This window comes from Etheostoma cragini, chromosome 8 (genome assembly GCF_013103735.1).
Source record: "Etheostoma cragini isolate CJK2018 chromosome 8, CSU_Ecrag_1.0, whole genome shotgun sequence".
Classification (NCBI taxonomy): Eukaryota; Metazoa; Chordata; class Actinopteri; order Perciformes; family Percidae; genus Etheostoma; species Etheostoma cragini.
The window spans coordinates 5,734,887-5,753,361 of NC_048414.1; the positions used below are offsets into that span (position 1 = coordinate 5,734,887).

An 18,475-nucleotide genomic window follows, 5' to 3' on the forward strand; every position below is an offset into this window, starting at 1 on the left:
TTGCATAACGTCATAGTTTAGTATTTCGTAAAACGTAAAAAGTCATAGTATAGTATGTTATGAAGAAGTTATGAAAATGTCATAATATAGTATGTGATCAAAAGTAATAAAAAAGTCATACTATAGCATGTTATAAAATGTCATAAAAGTCGTAGTATAGAAAGTCATAAAAAGGTTATTATATTATGTGATAAAAAGTCAGGCAAAGTATTTAATAAAAAGTCATAAAAATGTAATAGCATAGTAAGTCATGAAATGTCATAAAAAGTCATAAAAAAGCATAGTATAGTATTTAAAAAAAAAGGCACAATATAGTCTGTTAGGAAAAAAAGTCATAAAAAAGTCATACCAAGTCATAAAAATGTAATTAAAAAGTAATTCTATAGTATGTGATAAAAGTTATAACAATTTCAATGTTGTCAAAGTACAGCTCAGCCTTTCAACTAGTGATATTTGAGCTCAAATTAGCAGGTATGTTGCTATGGTAAAGGATAAGAAACTGTAGTAAAACATGCCAAATATGTATCTAGGTTAATTTTTTAAATGTTGGCAGTACACACATTGTCCACCAGAGGCACCTTTATTTTCCAGCTGTTCAGTACAGAATACACTGGCTGAATTCTTCATTAACCAAATTTAAAAACAAAGCTCACATCAATGCATATTGTATGATGTATGAATCCAGTATCTGTCGGGTTATGGCCGGGATCTTTTGGACTATAATTCCAAGATTTTAATTTCTTTTACTCATCTTCCACTGGAGACAGACAACATAGACTGGTTTTGCAATTTATGAAAAAAACGTAACAAAGGTTGGTCATTCATCTCAAGAATTCATAGAAATTCAGACATTAAGTAGTTAGTATAGGTACTAAAAACACGTAACAAAGCTCCAGTTCTAAGACTGAGTAGTACAGTACTCCCCATGATTAGTTTACCTTTTAAACAGTGAAATTATCCTTTAACAGAGTGCTCTGACACCTCACAGACATCCACAGTACTAGCATTGTCTTACCATGTTTTAAAAACTTTTTTTGAATATGATTCAGACTCACAGACCTCAATCACACAATTCAAACATTTTTTATTTGTCACATGAAATCCCACTAGTACAATTCCAGTGAAATTTTAGCCCATCAGCTCCTTCAACTTGTGCATGAGTCATTGTAAAGTAGAATGCAGCCGTCGCGTCGGCAGAGTCACTCGGTTCCAGAAACATGTTCACATGTGCGGCGATACACTTGGTTTGCACACTTTTGCTTCCCTAAATTGACACAATGGGATGCCGCGGCGGACCAGTTTTCTGCTGATGACACTACAGAGAGGGCTTTCACACTGTGCTGCATTCAGATATCACTGACTAATTCAAACAACCTCAAACTAGAAAGGCAAACAGTGAAAACAGGCTGACTGAGGAACTGAGGTTTTGGCAGTCGGCCACACACCATCTATGTTCACTCTTAAAGTGACAAAAACAAATACACAGTTATGCAACAGTTTCAGGCAGTTCATACTTTCAACAGATTACAGAATAGTGTAGCTATTCATACAATAACTTCATTGTTATATCATGCTCTCCAAAAAAATTATGAATGCATAAAGGCTCAAATCTATGTTCTAGATAACGTGACATGACATAGTGAAGCGATGAGTTCAGAAAGTGCCATCATCTACCATCATACTATTTCTCGTCAACAGACACACCAATTACATCAAACAGAGCTGACACTAAAATAATTATTTCAGCCTGAATCTCAAGTCCAGTACCTGAAATGTAATTTATGATAAAATGTGAATAAATAATACAGTATTATAGGCCTGGCTGGTGTCCATGCACTCATAAGACAGTTCAAACTGCAATATAAGCTGTCATATGATAGAACATTAAATAGCAGTTTTTCCTCACTAAAATATATGTTATGATACCTGCATAGCTTTAGTCATATTTAATAAATCTGACAGGGGTGAAAGTGACATTGGAAAAGTGAACCGATAGCATGAGAAGAATCAAAGATATGAAGAGCTATGATTTCACTTCCATGCATCTTGTATCTTCACATTGCACCAAATCATGACAAAAAAACAACAACCTTGGTCTACCTGCTGAAGTGAGACTATGTAAAGAGCCAGTCATTTTGGAAAACAGTTCCACACATTCTTCTTACTTGTTAAAACCTGGCACGAACATTACCCAGAATGCAGCTCACACAGAAGATTTGGGTGTTGCGCTACTAGTGGCAACTGTAGCCTTGACCCACTAACCTCAAGCAGAGATGAGGAGAGGCTACAGAACTCTGGTTAGTGTACTTCTTTCTAATATCACACATACAAATTTAAACCTTTTCAAACATGTAGTCCTCAGCCCCAACCAATGTGTTTATTTCCTTTATTTGATAGTGATAGTGATGGACAGGAGAGGGAGGACAGAGATGGGGGATACCATGCAACAAAGGGCCGCAGGTCGGCTTCAGACCCGGGCCGCTGCAAAGGACTCAGCCTATGTGGGGCGCACGTTCTACTGGGTGAGCTAGAGGTCCCGCCCAGACCCAAACATGTTGACTTAAGTGACATCACTTGAGGCAATTCATCAGATTCCACAGTTTCACTAGAGACACTAAGGATTTATACACATTTTTTCCAAATATGCTGTAGTACTCCCTAAGACCTGCCAATCCACTATAGTGTGTAAAATCTGCAGATATCCCCTTTAAATAAATATTCATGCTAATAATGCTGAACACTGCAGGCAGTCGGCCTGACGCTGCAGAAGAGATTCAACTCGAGACTGGAGATGCATAACTAAAGACCCAGGCATGTGATCGCAAAATTAAAAATCTATTGTTTTCAATAAAACTTAAAAATGTAAATTATTTAGACTGACAAACTTGTATAATTTACCTTTAATATTATGCAAAAACTGTCAGTTGAAGGAGTAGTGATACAACAAAAAATACAGATTTCACATTTTTCACAATTACCTATTGAGTATCAGGAGGCAGCTGCTAAAGGGAAAAGAAATTTGACTTAAGCAATTTCAACAGAACTTTAATTTACATAATATTGTTTGGCCCCAATATAAAATTTGGGCAAATAACATCAATTCTGCAAAATGAAACAGGCCGATTGATAAAAACAGGCTAGACTGCATCCTAAAAACAATGTATTCATGCTGTAGTACCTAGCACCATGTAAACCTTTCTAGGTAGGATCGTTTTATGTATTTATTTTGCTAAACAACAGAAGCAGACATGATTCATTTCTTCTTGGGTCAACAAAATGCTGAAAGAAATGTCTCCTCAGGAAGTCTCCACCATAATCAAACAAATCCTGATGTTTAAATGTTGTCTAGGGTACAATCTTCTTTTTGAGTGAAAGTCATCACGTCTTCCTGGCATTTTACTGTCTTGTGAGAGAAAACACTTCTGTAGTAAGTGAAGAGACAGTCACGTGTAATGATGGAGAAGATTTCTGGTAAACGTCTGAAAACTGAAAATCAAACCAAAAGTCTGGAGACTTTCATCCAGCTCAAACAGACAACTCATCAGTCTTTATGTTGCTCCAATTAGCTGTTTTTTTCATCCGTGCTGACAAACTGGAGAATCTGGCACGATCAGTAGGGCTCGGGGACCGGGGTGCAGTCTGTTTCAGAGCAAAGTCCGAGCAACGTATCTAAGGAGACCTCCGTGCCGGAAAAAGATAACATCCGTCTCAGTGTCACACAGTGCAGTGACGGAGAAGGACTTTCCTTGGCTAATCTGCAAGAGAACACAGAAACAACTCATTCACTTACAGTTGTGTTCAGAATAACAGCAGTGTGTATAAAAAAGTGAATACTGTTCAAAATCCTTAGAATAACTTTTAATTCCATAATATCAAGGCCTTTGGAACACTGCACATTCAATTCCAGACCAAAATGTATCAAGTTTGTGTTCTACCTTTACAGAAAGTGAAAAAAGGAATATTAGGCTGTTCATTTCTTTACAAACTCAAACATTTATTGTATAACCTAAAAACGTCTCAAGGGTTTGCTTTATTGCACTAATATTTAGTTGCATAACCATTATTTCTGAGAACTGCTTTACATCTGTGTTGCATGGAGTTGACCAGATTCTGGCACCTAGGAACAGGTATTCCAGCCCAGGACCATTGAACTACATCCCACAATTCCTCTGCATTGCAGGGTTTTGCCCCAGAAACAGCATTTAGGCTGTCACCCCTCAAGTGTTCTATAGGATTGAGATCCGGGTATTGGGCTGGCCGCTCCATAACATCTTGTTCTTCTGGAACTAAGACTTTGCTTGCTTAGTGGTGTGTTTTGGGTCATTGTCTTGTTAAAAGACCCATTTCAAAGGTGTTTCCTCTTCAGCATAAGAAAACAGGACCTCTTCAAGTATTTTTGATGTATTGAAAATGATCCATGATCCCTGGCATGCAATAAATAGGCCCAACACCACAGTATGAGAAACATCCCCATAACATGATTTTCACAGTAAACTGTGGCTTGAATTCAGTGCATGGGTCGTCGAGCAAACTGTCTGCGCCCCCTAGACCCAAAAAGAACAATTTTGCTCTCATCAACCCAGGGAATTTTGCGCCATTTCTCCTTTGGCCACTCAATGCGTCCTTTTTTTTCAGCAATGGGACTTTGCGGGGGCTTCTAGCTGATACATAGCCTGCTTTTGATTGTAACAGTACTCACAGGTAACTTTTAAGTCTTCTCTGATTTTCCTGGAGCTGATCATTGGTTGAGCCTTTGCCATTTTGGCTGTTTTTCGAACCATTCAAATGGTCGTTGACCGTTTTTTTTCCCACGTCGTATCAATTTAAATAATTCTGTCTGGGCAGCCTATACTTTGCACTTTTTACTACTGCACTTCTTTTTATGCTTTCCCCTCTCAAATCAACTTTTTAATCAAAGTCCGCTGTTCCTCAGAGCAATGTCTGGAACGCCCCAGTATTTCAGTGTGAAATGCACTATAACCAGCATGCACAACATTTGCTTCCTTCCTTCCTTAAAACGTGCTCTAAACGATGTTGGGTGACGTTACTTCTTGTTGTCAAAGTATTTTCAAACAAGACGAGAATAGCTTGCCCATCCCTCCTGAGCTCGCCCTCTCTCTTCTGTGCTTCCGCGCACTGGAAAGTACCCCCAAATCCTTCTTGTCAGTTATTGGCTGGAACACTGTGTGTGCTTCGTGGTGCAGGTGAGCACAGTTTGTTTTTGTAGCTGTTTGTAGAGCCTGGGCTGTCTACAGAGACTGTGTTTCTTTTACAGTGTGTTCTGGGGACAGGCTTCTTTACAGAATTAATCACCTCACTAATTGAACACAACGCTATTATTTTGAACATGCCCCTTTCAATTAGATTCAATTACACGAAATGAGCAACATGCATGTCATGACTGTTGGGTATGTTGGTTTTCTATGATTCTATAACAGATATTAGTAAATTATATGCCATTTAAAAATATAACTTCTACCCAAAAATATGATTTATGAGGTTAGTGATGGACTGCTATTATACAAATACTGTCAACGTAAAAAATTATATATATTTTCTTCATTTTGAAAATTGCACTCAGAACTCACTTAGTATTGACATTGCAGTTCTGGGTGCAGATATTAACTAACAAACAATACAGACAAGTTTGTGTGTGTGACAGTTATCGGCGCTCAGGCCAACCGCCGGTTGCCTACCTGAACAGTGAGCTGCTGCCTGGGACTCAGGCAGTCTGGCAGGGTGATGGTGAAGCGCTCCTTCCCGCTGAGTTCCAGCGAGTCTGCGTTCTCACCGGGCAGAAACTGCAGCGGTAAGATGCCCATTCCCACCAACTGTTTCTTGTGGAACTTCTCAAAGCTCTCTGCGATGACTGCGCGTACCCCCTGTCCACCGCAACAAAGCAGTTATGCGGCAAAAAGAAGACAGAAAGTAATTGAGAATAAGTTCCTCTGAGCTGTATTGCACTTCCACATTTAAATTGCCATACAGCAATGATTTGAGCTGGATGCATTATGAGGAAAAAGAAAGTAACCTTAGGCCCAGTCCCATGTACTAACATGACTAGAATTACTATAATAATAATGTATTGTAAAAAAAAAAAAAATTTAATTTGGGAATTTGATACATTACATTACATGTCATTTAGCTGATTCTTTTATCCAAAACAACTTACAATTGCTGTATATAAGAGGTTGCACACCTCTGGTGCAACTAGGGGTTAAGTGTCTTGTTCAGGGACACATTGGTTGATGTGTCATAGGGAATCGAACGCGGATCTCCCACACCAAAAGCATATGTCATATCCACATAACCACCTTTCTGTGGAAGGTAACTACTGTAATGTAAATGTACCAAGTTAAATCAATGGACAAGAGAGTGACAACTCTTTGCCTCTCATGTCGCCTGGTCAGTGTGAAGGCTCTGATGCACCAACCAAACGGCTGACTTTTGGCAGAAAAGGCAATCAGACTGACCAGTCTCCCCGAGTTAGTCAAAAAACTGCCTCGGAACACGCCAAGGCGACGACAATTTTGGCGTACATTCTGTGCGTGCGTCTCCATAACTTCATGCAGCGCTAACAGTATAGTCGCCCCAAAAAATTCAAACCGGCAGCTGATTGGATGAACGTCTCATGGGTCTGGCTTCTCCAGAATTTCAAAGTCAGACCGCCATGGCTGCTCCTTTGGAAAATGATCTCATATTTTACAAAAATAGTTCACCAAAACGTGTTTCTGAAAACATTTTAAGCGAGAAACAGGCCATGCAGCTGATAAATCTGTCTTCATTTCAGATCGACAAAGGTCAATTTAAAAGATTTGTCAGATTTTGAGAGGCGTTTGTCACGCTCATCTCGCTGGTCATTTCCAGGTTAGCACTCAACCAATCAGATTGGTCATTGAGTTTGACTGCCCGCCTTCAAATTCAACATGTCAAATCTGCCCATATAAAGGCCGACAGCTCCTCCCATTGATGACGGCACGGAACACAGCAAACAGTCTCGAGTCACTGACCTTGCAAGACTGTCAGACGGACGATTATCGTGTTAGTGTGTCAGCGCCAAAAAGTATTGCGTGTGGTGTGCGTGTGGTGTGTGTGTGTGTGTGTGTGTGTGTGTCTGTGTGTGTTGCAGTTTACCAGCAGGTATGGTCCTTTGGCTACCCAATCCCTTGAGTTTCCAGAGCCGTAGTCCTTGCCTGCCAGGATGATGAGGGGAATGCCGTCTCTCTGGTAGCGATCTGCTGCCTCAAAGACATCCATCTGATCAAAGACGGATAAAAGGAGGACCTGTTTTTAGCAGCAGGTCTGACATTGAAAGAACAAAACCAGCTAGTCTGGCAACTGACAAAGGCAGACAACCACGATGCAACAACTCAAAGGTCTCGAATAAGGATTGGTGTTTGTTATACCCGATACGTAAACAACTGAACGAAAACTATCCCCCTCTGGGTTCAGGTCACACTCACTGTCTGGCCTGAAGGAATGTGCAAAGTCTTAGGGCCTGGTTTTCCGATGAATCGATTTTGGAGCTTGATGCTGGCGAACGTGCCTCTGGTCATCACTGCGTCGTTCCCTCTGCGAGCGCCATACGAGTTAAACTCCCGCGGTGTCAGGCTAGGGGGATAATTCAAAGATGTTAATACATTTGCATTTGTACAGTGATAAACTAAAGAAACGGTGTCTTAAATGCTTATTTGATCACACACACACACACCTAAATTGCACTACATTTTGGTTTAGAAAAAATAAATACATTTTATTGAGTTATTGTTTTGTTTTTGCCACAGAAACATTAATCTCCACCAATAATTGGCAGTTTTATTTGACAATATTAACCAGCTATTCATATTCTCTGACAAATTTTGGATTACCATTATCTTATCTGACCTTGCCGTAAATGTTTTTATAAATAATAAACTATTCCAACAAGGACAAGCTGTATTCTGGGAGCCAAAATAAGTAGATTTGCGTAATCTAGGACAGTGAGGAGGACATGCAGTTATCTGAAAATAATGTGCATCCAGAATCTAGTGTTCTCCAGTCTGAACTGTTCATATTTCATTGTGACTCTCACCAACATGTCTAATAGGAAACTGACCGTTTGCTCAGCAGGTACTTGGCAGCGGCGCTGACCCTGGCTATGCTTCCCGCTGGCGAGATGTGGTCAGTTGTCACTTTGTTGCCGAGGAACAGTAAGACGTGAGCGCTCTCTATCGACTGAGGAGGCGGCACCTCTATACTCTGAGACAAAAGACAAGCAGAGGCAGAGGAGGCACTTACTGTCTAAACTTCTGCTGTTTTTAGTTTGGCACTTACGTGTGAAATCAGGAGACACGGCCAAATAATAATTACCACAAAGGTCTGAGGACTTACCAACTTGCTGAAGAAAGACGGCGAACGGATATATGTGGACTTGGGATCCCAGGGGAAAACCACAGAATCGGGACATTCAATGTTGTTCCAAAGCGTGTTCCCTTTCTGGAGACACAATCAAAAACTCACTTGAGTTAAGGGAAACAGAAATAAAGGGAAACGGAATTAAAAGAGGTAAAGAAAGATTGTTTCCAGACCTCCATTCTAACCCTGAGATCCTTAAAAATGGAGGAGATGACTGTGTCCTCCTCAGTCTGTTGGACCTCCTCCCTGGTTGGCCAGATATCACAGAGGTACACCTCCTTTCCCTCTGAAGTCAAACCTGCACCAACAACAGGACACTCAATGTTAGCACCATAAAAAGAGTATCAAAGATTAAAACACAGCTCTTCCTGTCAACATCTGCTTGATGAAAACTCTTTAAGAAGCAGACATTTGAAGTGATTAATATAATAAACTAAAAATAAGAAAACTATACTGCTTCAGCCTTTAATGAATGCTGCTTTTTGTTTTAGCTTGTGTTAAATGCACTGTTATCACTACCAGATAACAGTGGTTATCACCTTAAAGGAATAGTTCCAAAATTTTGCAGTGAGGTTGTATGAAGTGAATTCCTAACCCTTTAAGACACCAAAGTCACAAAATAACATTAACTAACTAACTAACCGAACAAGGCAGCAACTCCCCTGTTCTGCATCTGCAAGGTAAAATGACGTTTTTTTGTCTGGTGGCTTTGAAAAGAGCATTGATGTATATAACAGCTTTGGTTCTGTGTTGGTAAGGGCTTGCCAAATATAGCTTACACCTAAACCAATATCTTTTTTTTCTTCCTTTTTTTTTTTTAAAGTTAGGACTTTTTTTAAGGTGGCTAAAATACATTTTGCTGCTGCCCTCCGCATCCACAGCAGTACATTGCTTTTCTTCTGTGCCAGTACTACTGCTTCTCCAAAATAGTTCCCGACCACCTTCTACTGTAGTTAATATACTGACTTTGGATGAATAATATCAGAACATCATAATAAATATCAGAACTATCTATTTAAACTACCCACACTGCTGATTTGTCATTTTAGCTAGGGCTTATGCAAGTCTGCCCAAGACACCGAATCATTAAATGTTCACTCTCCGTAATCACCCATAATTCCTAAAATCCCCGAATAAACATCAGGTTTTAGTGGAGCAGCTTAAGAGAGCTCCTAAAATGTGCCTTGCTTACCCAGAGGCTCTTTCTCAAAGTCGATTCCCACAGTACCCGCAAGAGCATAAGCCACTACCAGGGGAGGGGAGGCCAGGTAGTTGGCACGGACGCAGTCACACAGGCGCCCTTCAAAGTGCCTGTTGCCAGATAACACTCCACAGGCCACCAGGTCTCCCTGAAACACAGCAGGCCATCAAGATTGGATTATTGTGAGACGTAAATCTACAGAAATGGCTCAATTTAGCATTGTGGAGATCTTACCTGTTTGATTGCATCCACGACAGCTTCTGGTAACGGAGCCGTGTTCCCTACACAGGTGGCACAGCCGTAACCAATCACCTCAAATCTGTGGTGTGAAGGAATTTAATCATTCAGAATTCTCTTTGGTAACACCACTTTTTAAGACAAACTCTAATTATGAAACAGCATAATTAACCCATGTTTAACTATGTTTTACTTTTTTTAGCCCCCACTGCTGTTAAATAGGTTAGTACTTGTTTGCTGGCACTGAAAAAAAAAGGTCTACATTTATAGCACAGTACACATCATTACTTAACCAAGGAACTGTCTTACATTAAAAAACTCAAAATTTATTTTCGAAGAACCAGTATTTTTGATATTTAGGAGCTTGCAGCAACAGCTGTAGAGATATTTAGTTTGATGTTAAATATTTACACCCATTAACTTCCAGGTGTAACTGTTGTGTGGCTAATTAGCAAAACTAATGTTAGCTTGTTAATATATGACCCATTGAAGAGTAATAATATCTAGAGAGAAGAGAGATGAGGAGCAGCAAAGGTCTGATGAGAACCCAAATTTAGAACTATGGTAAAATTTAGTACAGTTTAGGTTCCTCTAGGTGTTAAAGGGGCATTTGTGTGTATTTGTGTGTAGCTAACCCCAGCTGGCTAAAGTAAGGCAGGACTCCACTGGTATTGAGGTAGTGAGTGACCATGCCACTTCCAGGAGCCAGGCTGGTCCGTATATAAGGCTTGACAACAAGCCCCGCCTCCACAGCCTTTTTGGCCAGTAGACCTGTCAATCACAAAAACAGTTTAATGCAGATTTGCTTGCAAGTAGCCACAATGGTTGACACCAGTTGTAAATGAGAGAGGGTCTTTGGGGAAGATTCATTCACAACCCATCTCCAAACCAATGGACTCCGCTCAAATTCCTCTGGGGGCAAGTGAATACCCTAAAACCAGACAGAGCTAATCTCAAATTTGCCTTTTTTTAAAAAAACATATGGGGTGTAAGAGTGCAACCGTAATTAGATTAGTGCTTGAAGGATTTACTCAAATTAACAGAAAGAAAAAAAGAACAGACATACTAAGAAAATGCAAGTCATCAAAAACACAATATGTATTGCCTGATAAGACTTACAAGCTTTTCAATCTTACATGTTCAGGAGAATTTAAAAACCAACTGACTCATATATAGATGAAGTTAGGGAATATTTTCGGAGGAAATTTGATCATAGTTTCATCTTTAGACTAAGTCCTTTACCTGCAGTCAGCATGACAGACGGGTTGCAGTTGTTGGTGCAGCTGATAACGGCAGCGATGACCACCGAGCCGTGGGACAGCTGATACTCCTGACCACAGTGCAGGAAAGGAATCTGCGTGTCCTGCTTTTTCTTCGAGATATGGAAGCCTTTGAAGCCAACCTTCAAGTAAACCAAGGACAATAAACAACTTGTCAGATACCACTTCACATAGCCATGGGAAGGCCCTGGATGTCCAAGGAAAAAGCAAGTCTTCCCATTCATTTTGAATGGGCGTAGTACGGGATGCATGGTGGCTGCCGAAAAAAAAGCAAGCAGACGTCACCTTGCTGTGGGCAATCATGTAACCCAGGAGTTTCCGTAACAGACTGTTTCCTGCAACAAACTCCAGCACAAGGGCAAGCCCCTTTGTCTCTTTCTCTGTGAAAGAAGGTGCCTCTAAGTGCGGTTGGAAATGTCAAGATCATAAGAATGATGTGCTACAATGGGGGTTAAAATCCCAACAGGACATCACACTAATTGGCCATTTAAGTGTGTTTTATTGTGTATTTTTTGTGTGTTACCTTCTCATCAAGACAGCTCTGGAAGTCTTCTTTCATGTTGCTGACTGCCACTCTGTCCTGAGGCCTCTTCGGTCCGCTCACATAGGGCACTATGGAACTCAGGTTGATCTCAATCACCTGCACAGAGATGAATGGTTTTCACACATATTCATATAATATCTATATATATATATATATATATATATATATATATTTATATACATATATACATATACACACACACACACATCTATAAATATGTACATACATACACAGTATATATTTCTATTTATCTATCTATTGTCAGTCACACTCACCCAACTGTTTATAATTAGAGAATTCACAGCACAGATTGACACATTACCTCAGAGTACTGGGGATCTTCTGAGTGGTCTTCATAGATTCGGAAAAGCTTTACAGCCTTCATGTAAGACTCCAGCAATTCAAGTTTTTCCTCTGTAAAATCTGTGAGAAAATTTACGACACGTTAGCCTACAAACCAAAAAATACAATGACAGAATCTCGTATTGTAACTCTTAATAAACAGTAAAGTTTGTTATGGCTCACTTGTCTTTTTAAAGTGCTTGAGTGTGACTTGGTCGACAGGGAAGAAGCTGACAGTAGCATTGTACTCTGGGCACATGTTGGCGATGGTGGTTCGGTCAGGAGCTGATAGCTGGGAGACTCCAGGTCCATAAAACTCTACAAACCTTCCAGCGATCCCAGCTTGCCGCAAGTGCTGGAAAAGCCACAAAACTAATTAGAAAGACACACAGAGGCAAAGGGTTTTTCCTGCAAATGCTGCCATCTACAACTTTGTGCAACCTTTGTGATGCCGAGGACAATGTCAATGGATGTGGTTAGGGGGTTGATGGAGCCCACCAGTTTACAGCCCACCACCTCAGGAAGGGTCAGCGACACTGGCTGGCCCAGCATCACGGCTTCTGACTCAATTCCCCCAACACCTGTAGGAGGAAAGCATGAACAAGATTTTTATTTATTTTTTAAATCAACTTGTCCGGTTGACATGGTTTCCAAAAAATATGTTTGAAATTCTTTTATTTATCTTTTATGTCAATGTCTGGTGAAAACTTATGTTTTACCCCAGCCCAGGATGCCCAGGCCATTGATCATGGTGGTGTGTGAGTCGGTTCCCACCACACTGTCGGGGTAGATGAAACCGTCGGTGACCTGGACCACTCTGGACAGATACTCCAGATTCATCTGGTGGACTGCACCAATGTCCGGAGGAACCATGTTCACATTCTTAAATGCTTTTGAACACCACTGTTTGGTTGACAGACAGGACAAGAACAATAGTTAGAAAAACATTTAACTTTGTGTCTCACTCAAGGTGTGAACACTCCTTGATGCACTGTTAAACATGACTGTGTCATACTTTGTGCGTAAAGTATTACTTTTGAGATGGAGGCCAGCAATAAATACTTCTGGGAAATACACGTATTCTTTTTCTTGCAGTGTTAGATTAGAAGATTGATACTACTCATGTCTGAAAGTATGACCAACAGCCAGCTAACTTTGCTTAATACTAATTCTTGGTTAGGACCAGTTGCCAGGCAACCAGCGGAGACTCCAGGAAGTTAAAAAAAAAGAATCTGTCACATAACTTGCTTTATGGTTTTCTCTCTTGTGGTTTTTGCATGGGTTAAACAAAGAAGACACAATTTACACAATTTCCTTCAAGACATTTCTGTCCCTCTGACTGCCTGGTAGGATGTAAAAAAAAAATTTGTTCTTTCTGTACCTTAAAGAATTGAAGTCTCTCTTTGTTTCGGATCAGTTCCATTTCCTGACTCTTCAGAGCTGTTTCAGTTCTGCAGAAAAAAAGAGAACAAGGCAACAGTAAACATACTAAGGGGAACTCACTCAATCAGTGATATGTCAATTTGACCTGCTTAAAGGGGCTGAAACAAACTAGTGATTTCAACCGGATTCATCAAATTCTATATAGTCTAGCGATATAAGATGTAAAAGTAGCACACACAAAAGTGTAATTTAAAAGAAACTTTTGTCATAATTTTATAATTTTGTCTGAATCTAGTGGTATTAACAACAATACTGTACGTAACAAACTACTGTTTTACTGCTATGTGGAGTATATCGCTTTCATTGATCTACAGCTCCGAGTCAAACTCACTCAGACACAGGCTGCAGGTGGAAAGGGCAAAGGAGGGGCGTATTCTCGATCTGCTGGACAGAAGCTGCAGGTCGACCCGGGGTGGCTGGAGAGTCACTGCAGGCAGCTTTACTACAGGAGCCCCGCTGGCCCCCACACTGTGAGCCTCGCCTGGAGGGTGTGGAACGGGAAGGACCCTGGCTCTGGTTTAGGCCGTCACCGCCACCAGGGTTTGGGGCATTCTGTATGGCACTAGGGATAAAAGAAAAAAATGTTAGGCCATGAGCACATTTGCCGTATTTTTTTAAGCTGCCAGCATGTGTTTTACATTATAAGCCTATGGAGCAAACCTAGTTTTTAAAAAAGTTAAAAAAGGTTTTTTACTAAAAAAGATGTTTTACATATTAAAAAAGACACCAAGTGTGATCATGGTCTTATAATGTAGAAAAGAAGAAACGTAAATACAGCCCAAAAAAAAGTAACTTTTACTATTTCAGCTTTTTAGTATTATAATTTTAAAAAAAAAACACTAATCAAAAGTCTAATGTTTTGATCTTTTACCTCTATGTTCTCACTTTAGTTCATTGTAAATATATGAAAAGGGAAAGTATAAATGGAAACACACCATTTGCTGTAATCAATCTGTAATGAGTGGTCTACGATGAGGTCTGTGGGACATTTAGGGTTGACCAGGCTGGGGTCCACGCCATGTTTGGCCACAGCGTCCCTCATGGCTGCCAGGTCCACCATGGCAGGAATACCACTGTCAAAAGGAGAAAAAATAATTCAACCTACCCTTCCTTCAGGAATTTAAAGGAATAATCTTCTTGTATAACCAAAGTATTATAATTTTAATAAATTGTTTATGTCAACGTGTGTGGAACACAAAGAAAGATCATGATGACACAAGATCTAATACGGCAACTCCTGGTGGATCAGCTGTTCTAACCTAATCCTTATGAAACTCACGTGAAGTCTTGGAGAAGGACTCGCGCTGGAGAGAACGGCACTTCAGCTCTGTTCTGCTGCTGCTTCCAATCCAGAATGTTCTGGACGTCTTCTTCTTTTGTATAAAAGCCATCACATTTACGAATTGCTGCCTCCAGTAAGACACGGATGGACAGAGGCAGCTGGTCTACGGAGAGAAACAGCAAAATGCAGCGTTTAATTTTGCACAGTAAACAATAATTAAATCTGATTGTGTATCAACTCTTCACTGTCCATTGGATGTGCACTAAGAACGTGTTACAACCATCAAGTGGCAAACTAATGCAGGCCCATACAGTTTAATTCAATTACCTTCATCTACACGTGTATTTTACAATTGTTATTTATGACTGCTATTTCCTTTTCCATGCATTAATGTTTACACTGCTATCCTTCAACATTACTGTGGTTAACAAAATCTTATAATGCAATAGCACAATATGCTAATATATTTCTACTATACGATCTCGTACTACTTCTATGTCGTGCTGATCTGAGTAAAGTAAATATGTGCCGTTTCTTTCAGTCAAAGGGCCTGAACTCACCATATCTTGGGTCATTTAATTTCTGAGGATTGAAAAACTTGCTCCTGCCATCTTTCAGTGTGTCGATTAGATGACTATATGGGTGGTCTGCAGAGGGAAAACAAACATTTATTAATATAACAATAATTCCTGCCTGCTTTTACAAGTCTAGGAAACTATAGTATGTGATAACCTCGAATCATTTTTGTCCTGCCCCAGCATGTCTGCTTGCAGGTTGGCCATGTTTGATCCATGAGACTTAAAAATGAAGTGGTATAAACAAATGGTCCACTACCATACTAACAACACTTACCCAGTGGAGATCTCCTCAAAACAAGGCAGATTGAACAAGGAGAAGGCTTATGCCATCTCTAAGAAATTGGCGAGGGGGCTAATTTTTTATGTAGTTATTGGTTTGTGGCTAATAGAGAATGGTAAGAAACAGCTGAGCCTCTGGTTTAAAGAACAGCCAGACGTTAAATTAGACTGCACCGTAACTACGCTTTGTTGAAAATGTAACAATGAAAAAAAATTGACGCTGGATTTCAGGGTGAAATGTAAATGCAGAAAAAAGAGAAATGATTGCAATATTTTTGGTTACATTTTTGCCTTTGTGACCTTTAATGCTAAAAGTGAGCTAATGCAGGATGTGGCAATCTTAACCAAAAATATGTTGTATCAGATTCATGGTACTTCATGACAGTATAGAATCAAAAGGTGGTTGGTTTGAGCCAAAAGACAACTGCAACTGAATTTAGGCTGTAGCTTTTTAATGTTGATGAGATTCTCCCTTAAAGCTTTTGTAAAAAGAGTAATATTGTGAGTCTAGGCTTAGCAATACTCACTGGTCTCACAACAGGACATCATGCTGTAACTTTGTCTCTCGGGTTACTAGCTTTGAAAGCAACACTTGAAACTGCATAGAATACACTAGACTTGCACAAACATTAATTAAATATTGTGTAAAATGCTTACCGCATGCAGTATATATATATTGAGTATCCCAAATCCTATGTAATAACTGAATACATACCAAAAGGAATAATGTCCTCAAGAACAATCATGCAACCCTACAATCCATCAAGGGCATGCAGATGTAAAACTTGAAAAGACACAACCAGACATATCACAGAACTAGTTTAGTTTTACAAATCTGATAATAATCCCATGTGACAAACTCAGGGTTTCCTATCTTTTTCAACTGCAGAATTTCCTCCTCTAAACACTCCAGCAGAGCCTTATCACTGCTGCCCGAGATGAAATTAAGTAATTTAGCTGAATTTAACTTAACAGCTATGAACCAGTTTTGAAACAAAGATTTTATCATAGACTAATAATTATTTAAGAACAGTGTGCTGCAGCATATTTAGTAGCAAAAGACATATGGCAGAATTATTTGAACATTTAAAGCAAAATGGATTCAAACTTTACTACTACATAACAGATTTTCCTGACTCAATGGAATGCTTTTGTCAGTTAGCTAGTGTTTTAAATAAAAGGTACAGTATGCAAAAACTAAAAACCATAACCAAATGCAAAGCAGGCCAAATGGAAAACATACGGTATGATTAATACACAACTTTGGGTTTGCTTTATCAGACAATGTCATTGGCACGATGACCTATAATCCCATTTTCAACAGATCCGTAAAATGTAAATATAAAAAGGAATAACATTGCAATGGGCGCTAACGCGGTGCGAATTGTATAAGTGGTGATGACAATACTGACTGTAAACATCCTCGTATATCAAATCATATATGCATATTTCCTTGTAGCAAGGTAACGTTATGGAAGATGGCTACAGAGCTAGCTCACACGGGTCCTTATCGTAGAGAACATACGCTAACCAACTACTTATCGTGCTGCTGGCCGAACGTCTTGACGAGATACAAAAAAAGATATAGGTATATAAACATACAATTTTGGCTTATCTAGAAAGTACCCGTACGCCATTTTTAGCATAGAAAAGACACATCTAACGTTAGGTTGCGGTGTTAGCTAATTTAACAGCTTGCTTAGCTAGTTGTAAAATCAAACATTAACGTAACCAAGCTAGCTAGCTAATGTTAGCTCCAACAACAGTTTGACGCCGGAACTTTATTTAATATTAACTAAAAGCTAACGGCAAAAATGTAAGAGGGGAAAGATGTCTTTTAATCGATTCCTGTCTTTAAAGGTAAAAGGCTTATCTGATGACGGCTTGCCATGTTAGCTAGGTTAGCTGAAGACACGTCTTTACCTTTGACTGGGGAAGTGAGCGCCATGATGACTACTGAAATCAACACACGACCAGTTCTCACGACTGCACTGGCAACCCCTTACCGACCAATCAGAACGCGGAGATTTACAGACACGCCCATTCAAGAATTACTGACAAAGTAAAACAAAAACGATACAATTTTAACCAGGTATTTATGCAAATGGTTTAAACAGTAAAGAAAAGTTAACTCAATATCATTTTGTTTAGCTTTTATTAGAGCTTTTGGCCACATCTCAAATTCTTCACCCGATGGAGTTTGCCAAGTTGTCATGGTGGTCATGTATAGAAAAAAAGTGTTAAAAATAAATGAAAAGGTGGTCATTTATATAGGAAAGGGGGTCCTTTTAAAAACTGGACACACTCTCTCCCCTAATGAAGACTGGAAAAGGTGGTTGACAGCCAAAAAAAAAAAAAACTACTAAGTGGACCTTTGGATTTTTCTTTTCTCTCTCTTTAGAAACGGCACAATTCTATACAACATGATAAAAACAGATAATATTGAAAAAAGAATTGAAAAGTAAATCCAAACAAAAGGGAACAGGAACAATACCTACATCATCTGCATATCACATTTTTAACATAAAAATAAAGCACAGCCTCCTTTTGTTAACATTTACAATTTCCTAAGTTAGATTTGGAGTCAGTCCATTGGTACCAATAAGACAAAAGGCATGATCAAAAGGCATGATCACATTAGTTCACACTATAAACTTTATATTCAGTTAAATAGAAACAGAATAATGGGATTATTATTCAAAACGTCTGCCACAGTTTGTGTACACATAGGCTTCATGAATTCACATGTTAGTACCATAGACAATTTAAGAAGTACTTGTCTACTGACTGGGACTTTCATTTTTAATTAAATTAAACATTAAATTAAATTAATTTTAAACAGAATTAAGTCATATAAAATATGTGTGTTTCATACACAGACTGTAACAAAATGTT

At 39.3% G+C, this 18,475-nt stretch overlaps 1 protein-coding gene across 1 annotated transcript; it reads right to left on the reverse strand.

Moving 5' to 3' along the window:
- Nucleotides 1-2,882: 2,882 nt before the first annotated feature.
- ireb2 (iron-responsive element binding protein 2) lies at nucleotides 2,883-17,607 on the reverse strand. Its single transcript, XM_034879231.1, has 22 exons — nucleotides 17,504-17,607; nucleotides 15,284-15,370; nucleotides 14,721-14,886; nucleotides 14,377-14,514; nucleotides 13,773-14,003; nucleotides 13,380-13,449; nucleotides 12,718-12,901; nucleotides 12,440-12,579; nucleotides 12,182-12,353; nucleotides 11,979-12,079; nucleotides 11,636-11,752; nucleotides 11,075-11,234; nucleotides 10,468-10,603; nucleotides 9,830-9,914; nucleotides 9,587-9,743; nucleotides 8,568-8,692; nucleotides 8,371-8,475; nucleotides 8,096-8,238; nucleotides 7,464-7,611; nucleotides 7,135-7,257; nucleotides 5,697-5,882; nucleotides 2,883-3,755 (listed from the first exon to the last, which is right to left on the reverse strand). Exons 1-22 carry the CDS (start codon nucleotides 17,526-17,528, stop codon nucleotides 3,645-3,647), a joined length of 2,910 nt encoding a protein of 969 aa, XP_034735122.1. The 5' UTR covers nucleotides 17,529-17,607; the 3' UTR covers nucleotides 2,883-3,644.
- Nucleotides 17,608-18,475: the final 868 nt, after the last annotated feature.

Bases quoted from the DNA above. Each gene is read 5' to 3' on its own strand.
- ireb2 (XM_034879231.1), bottom strand. From the start codon at position 17,528: ATGGCGCTCACTTCCCCAGTCAAAG. The intron at 8,693-9,586 runs GTAAGCAAGGCA...TTGTTGGTGCAG, and splicing joins CTTTGAGAAAGAGCCTCTGG to GTTTGACTTCAGAGGGAAAG. The intron at 7,258-7,463 runs GTGAGTGTGACC...GTCTTTGATCAG, and splicing joins ACATTCCTTCAGGCCAGACA to ATGGATGTCTTTGAGGCAGC.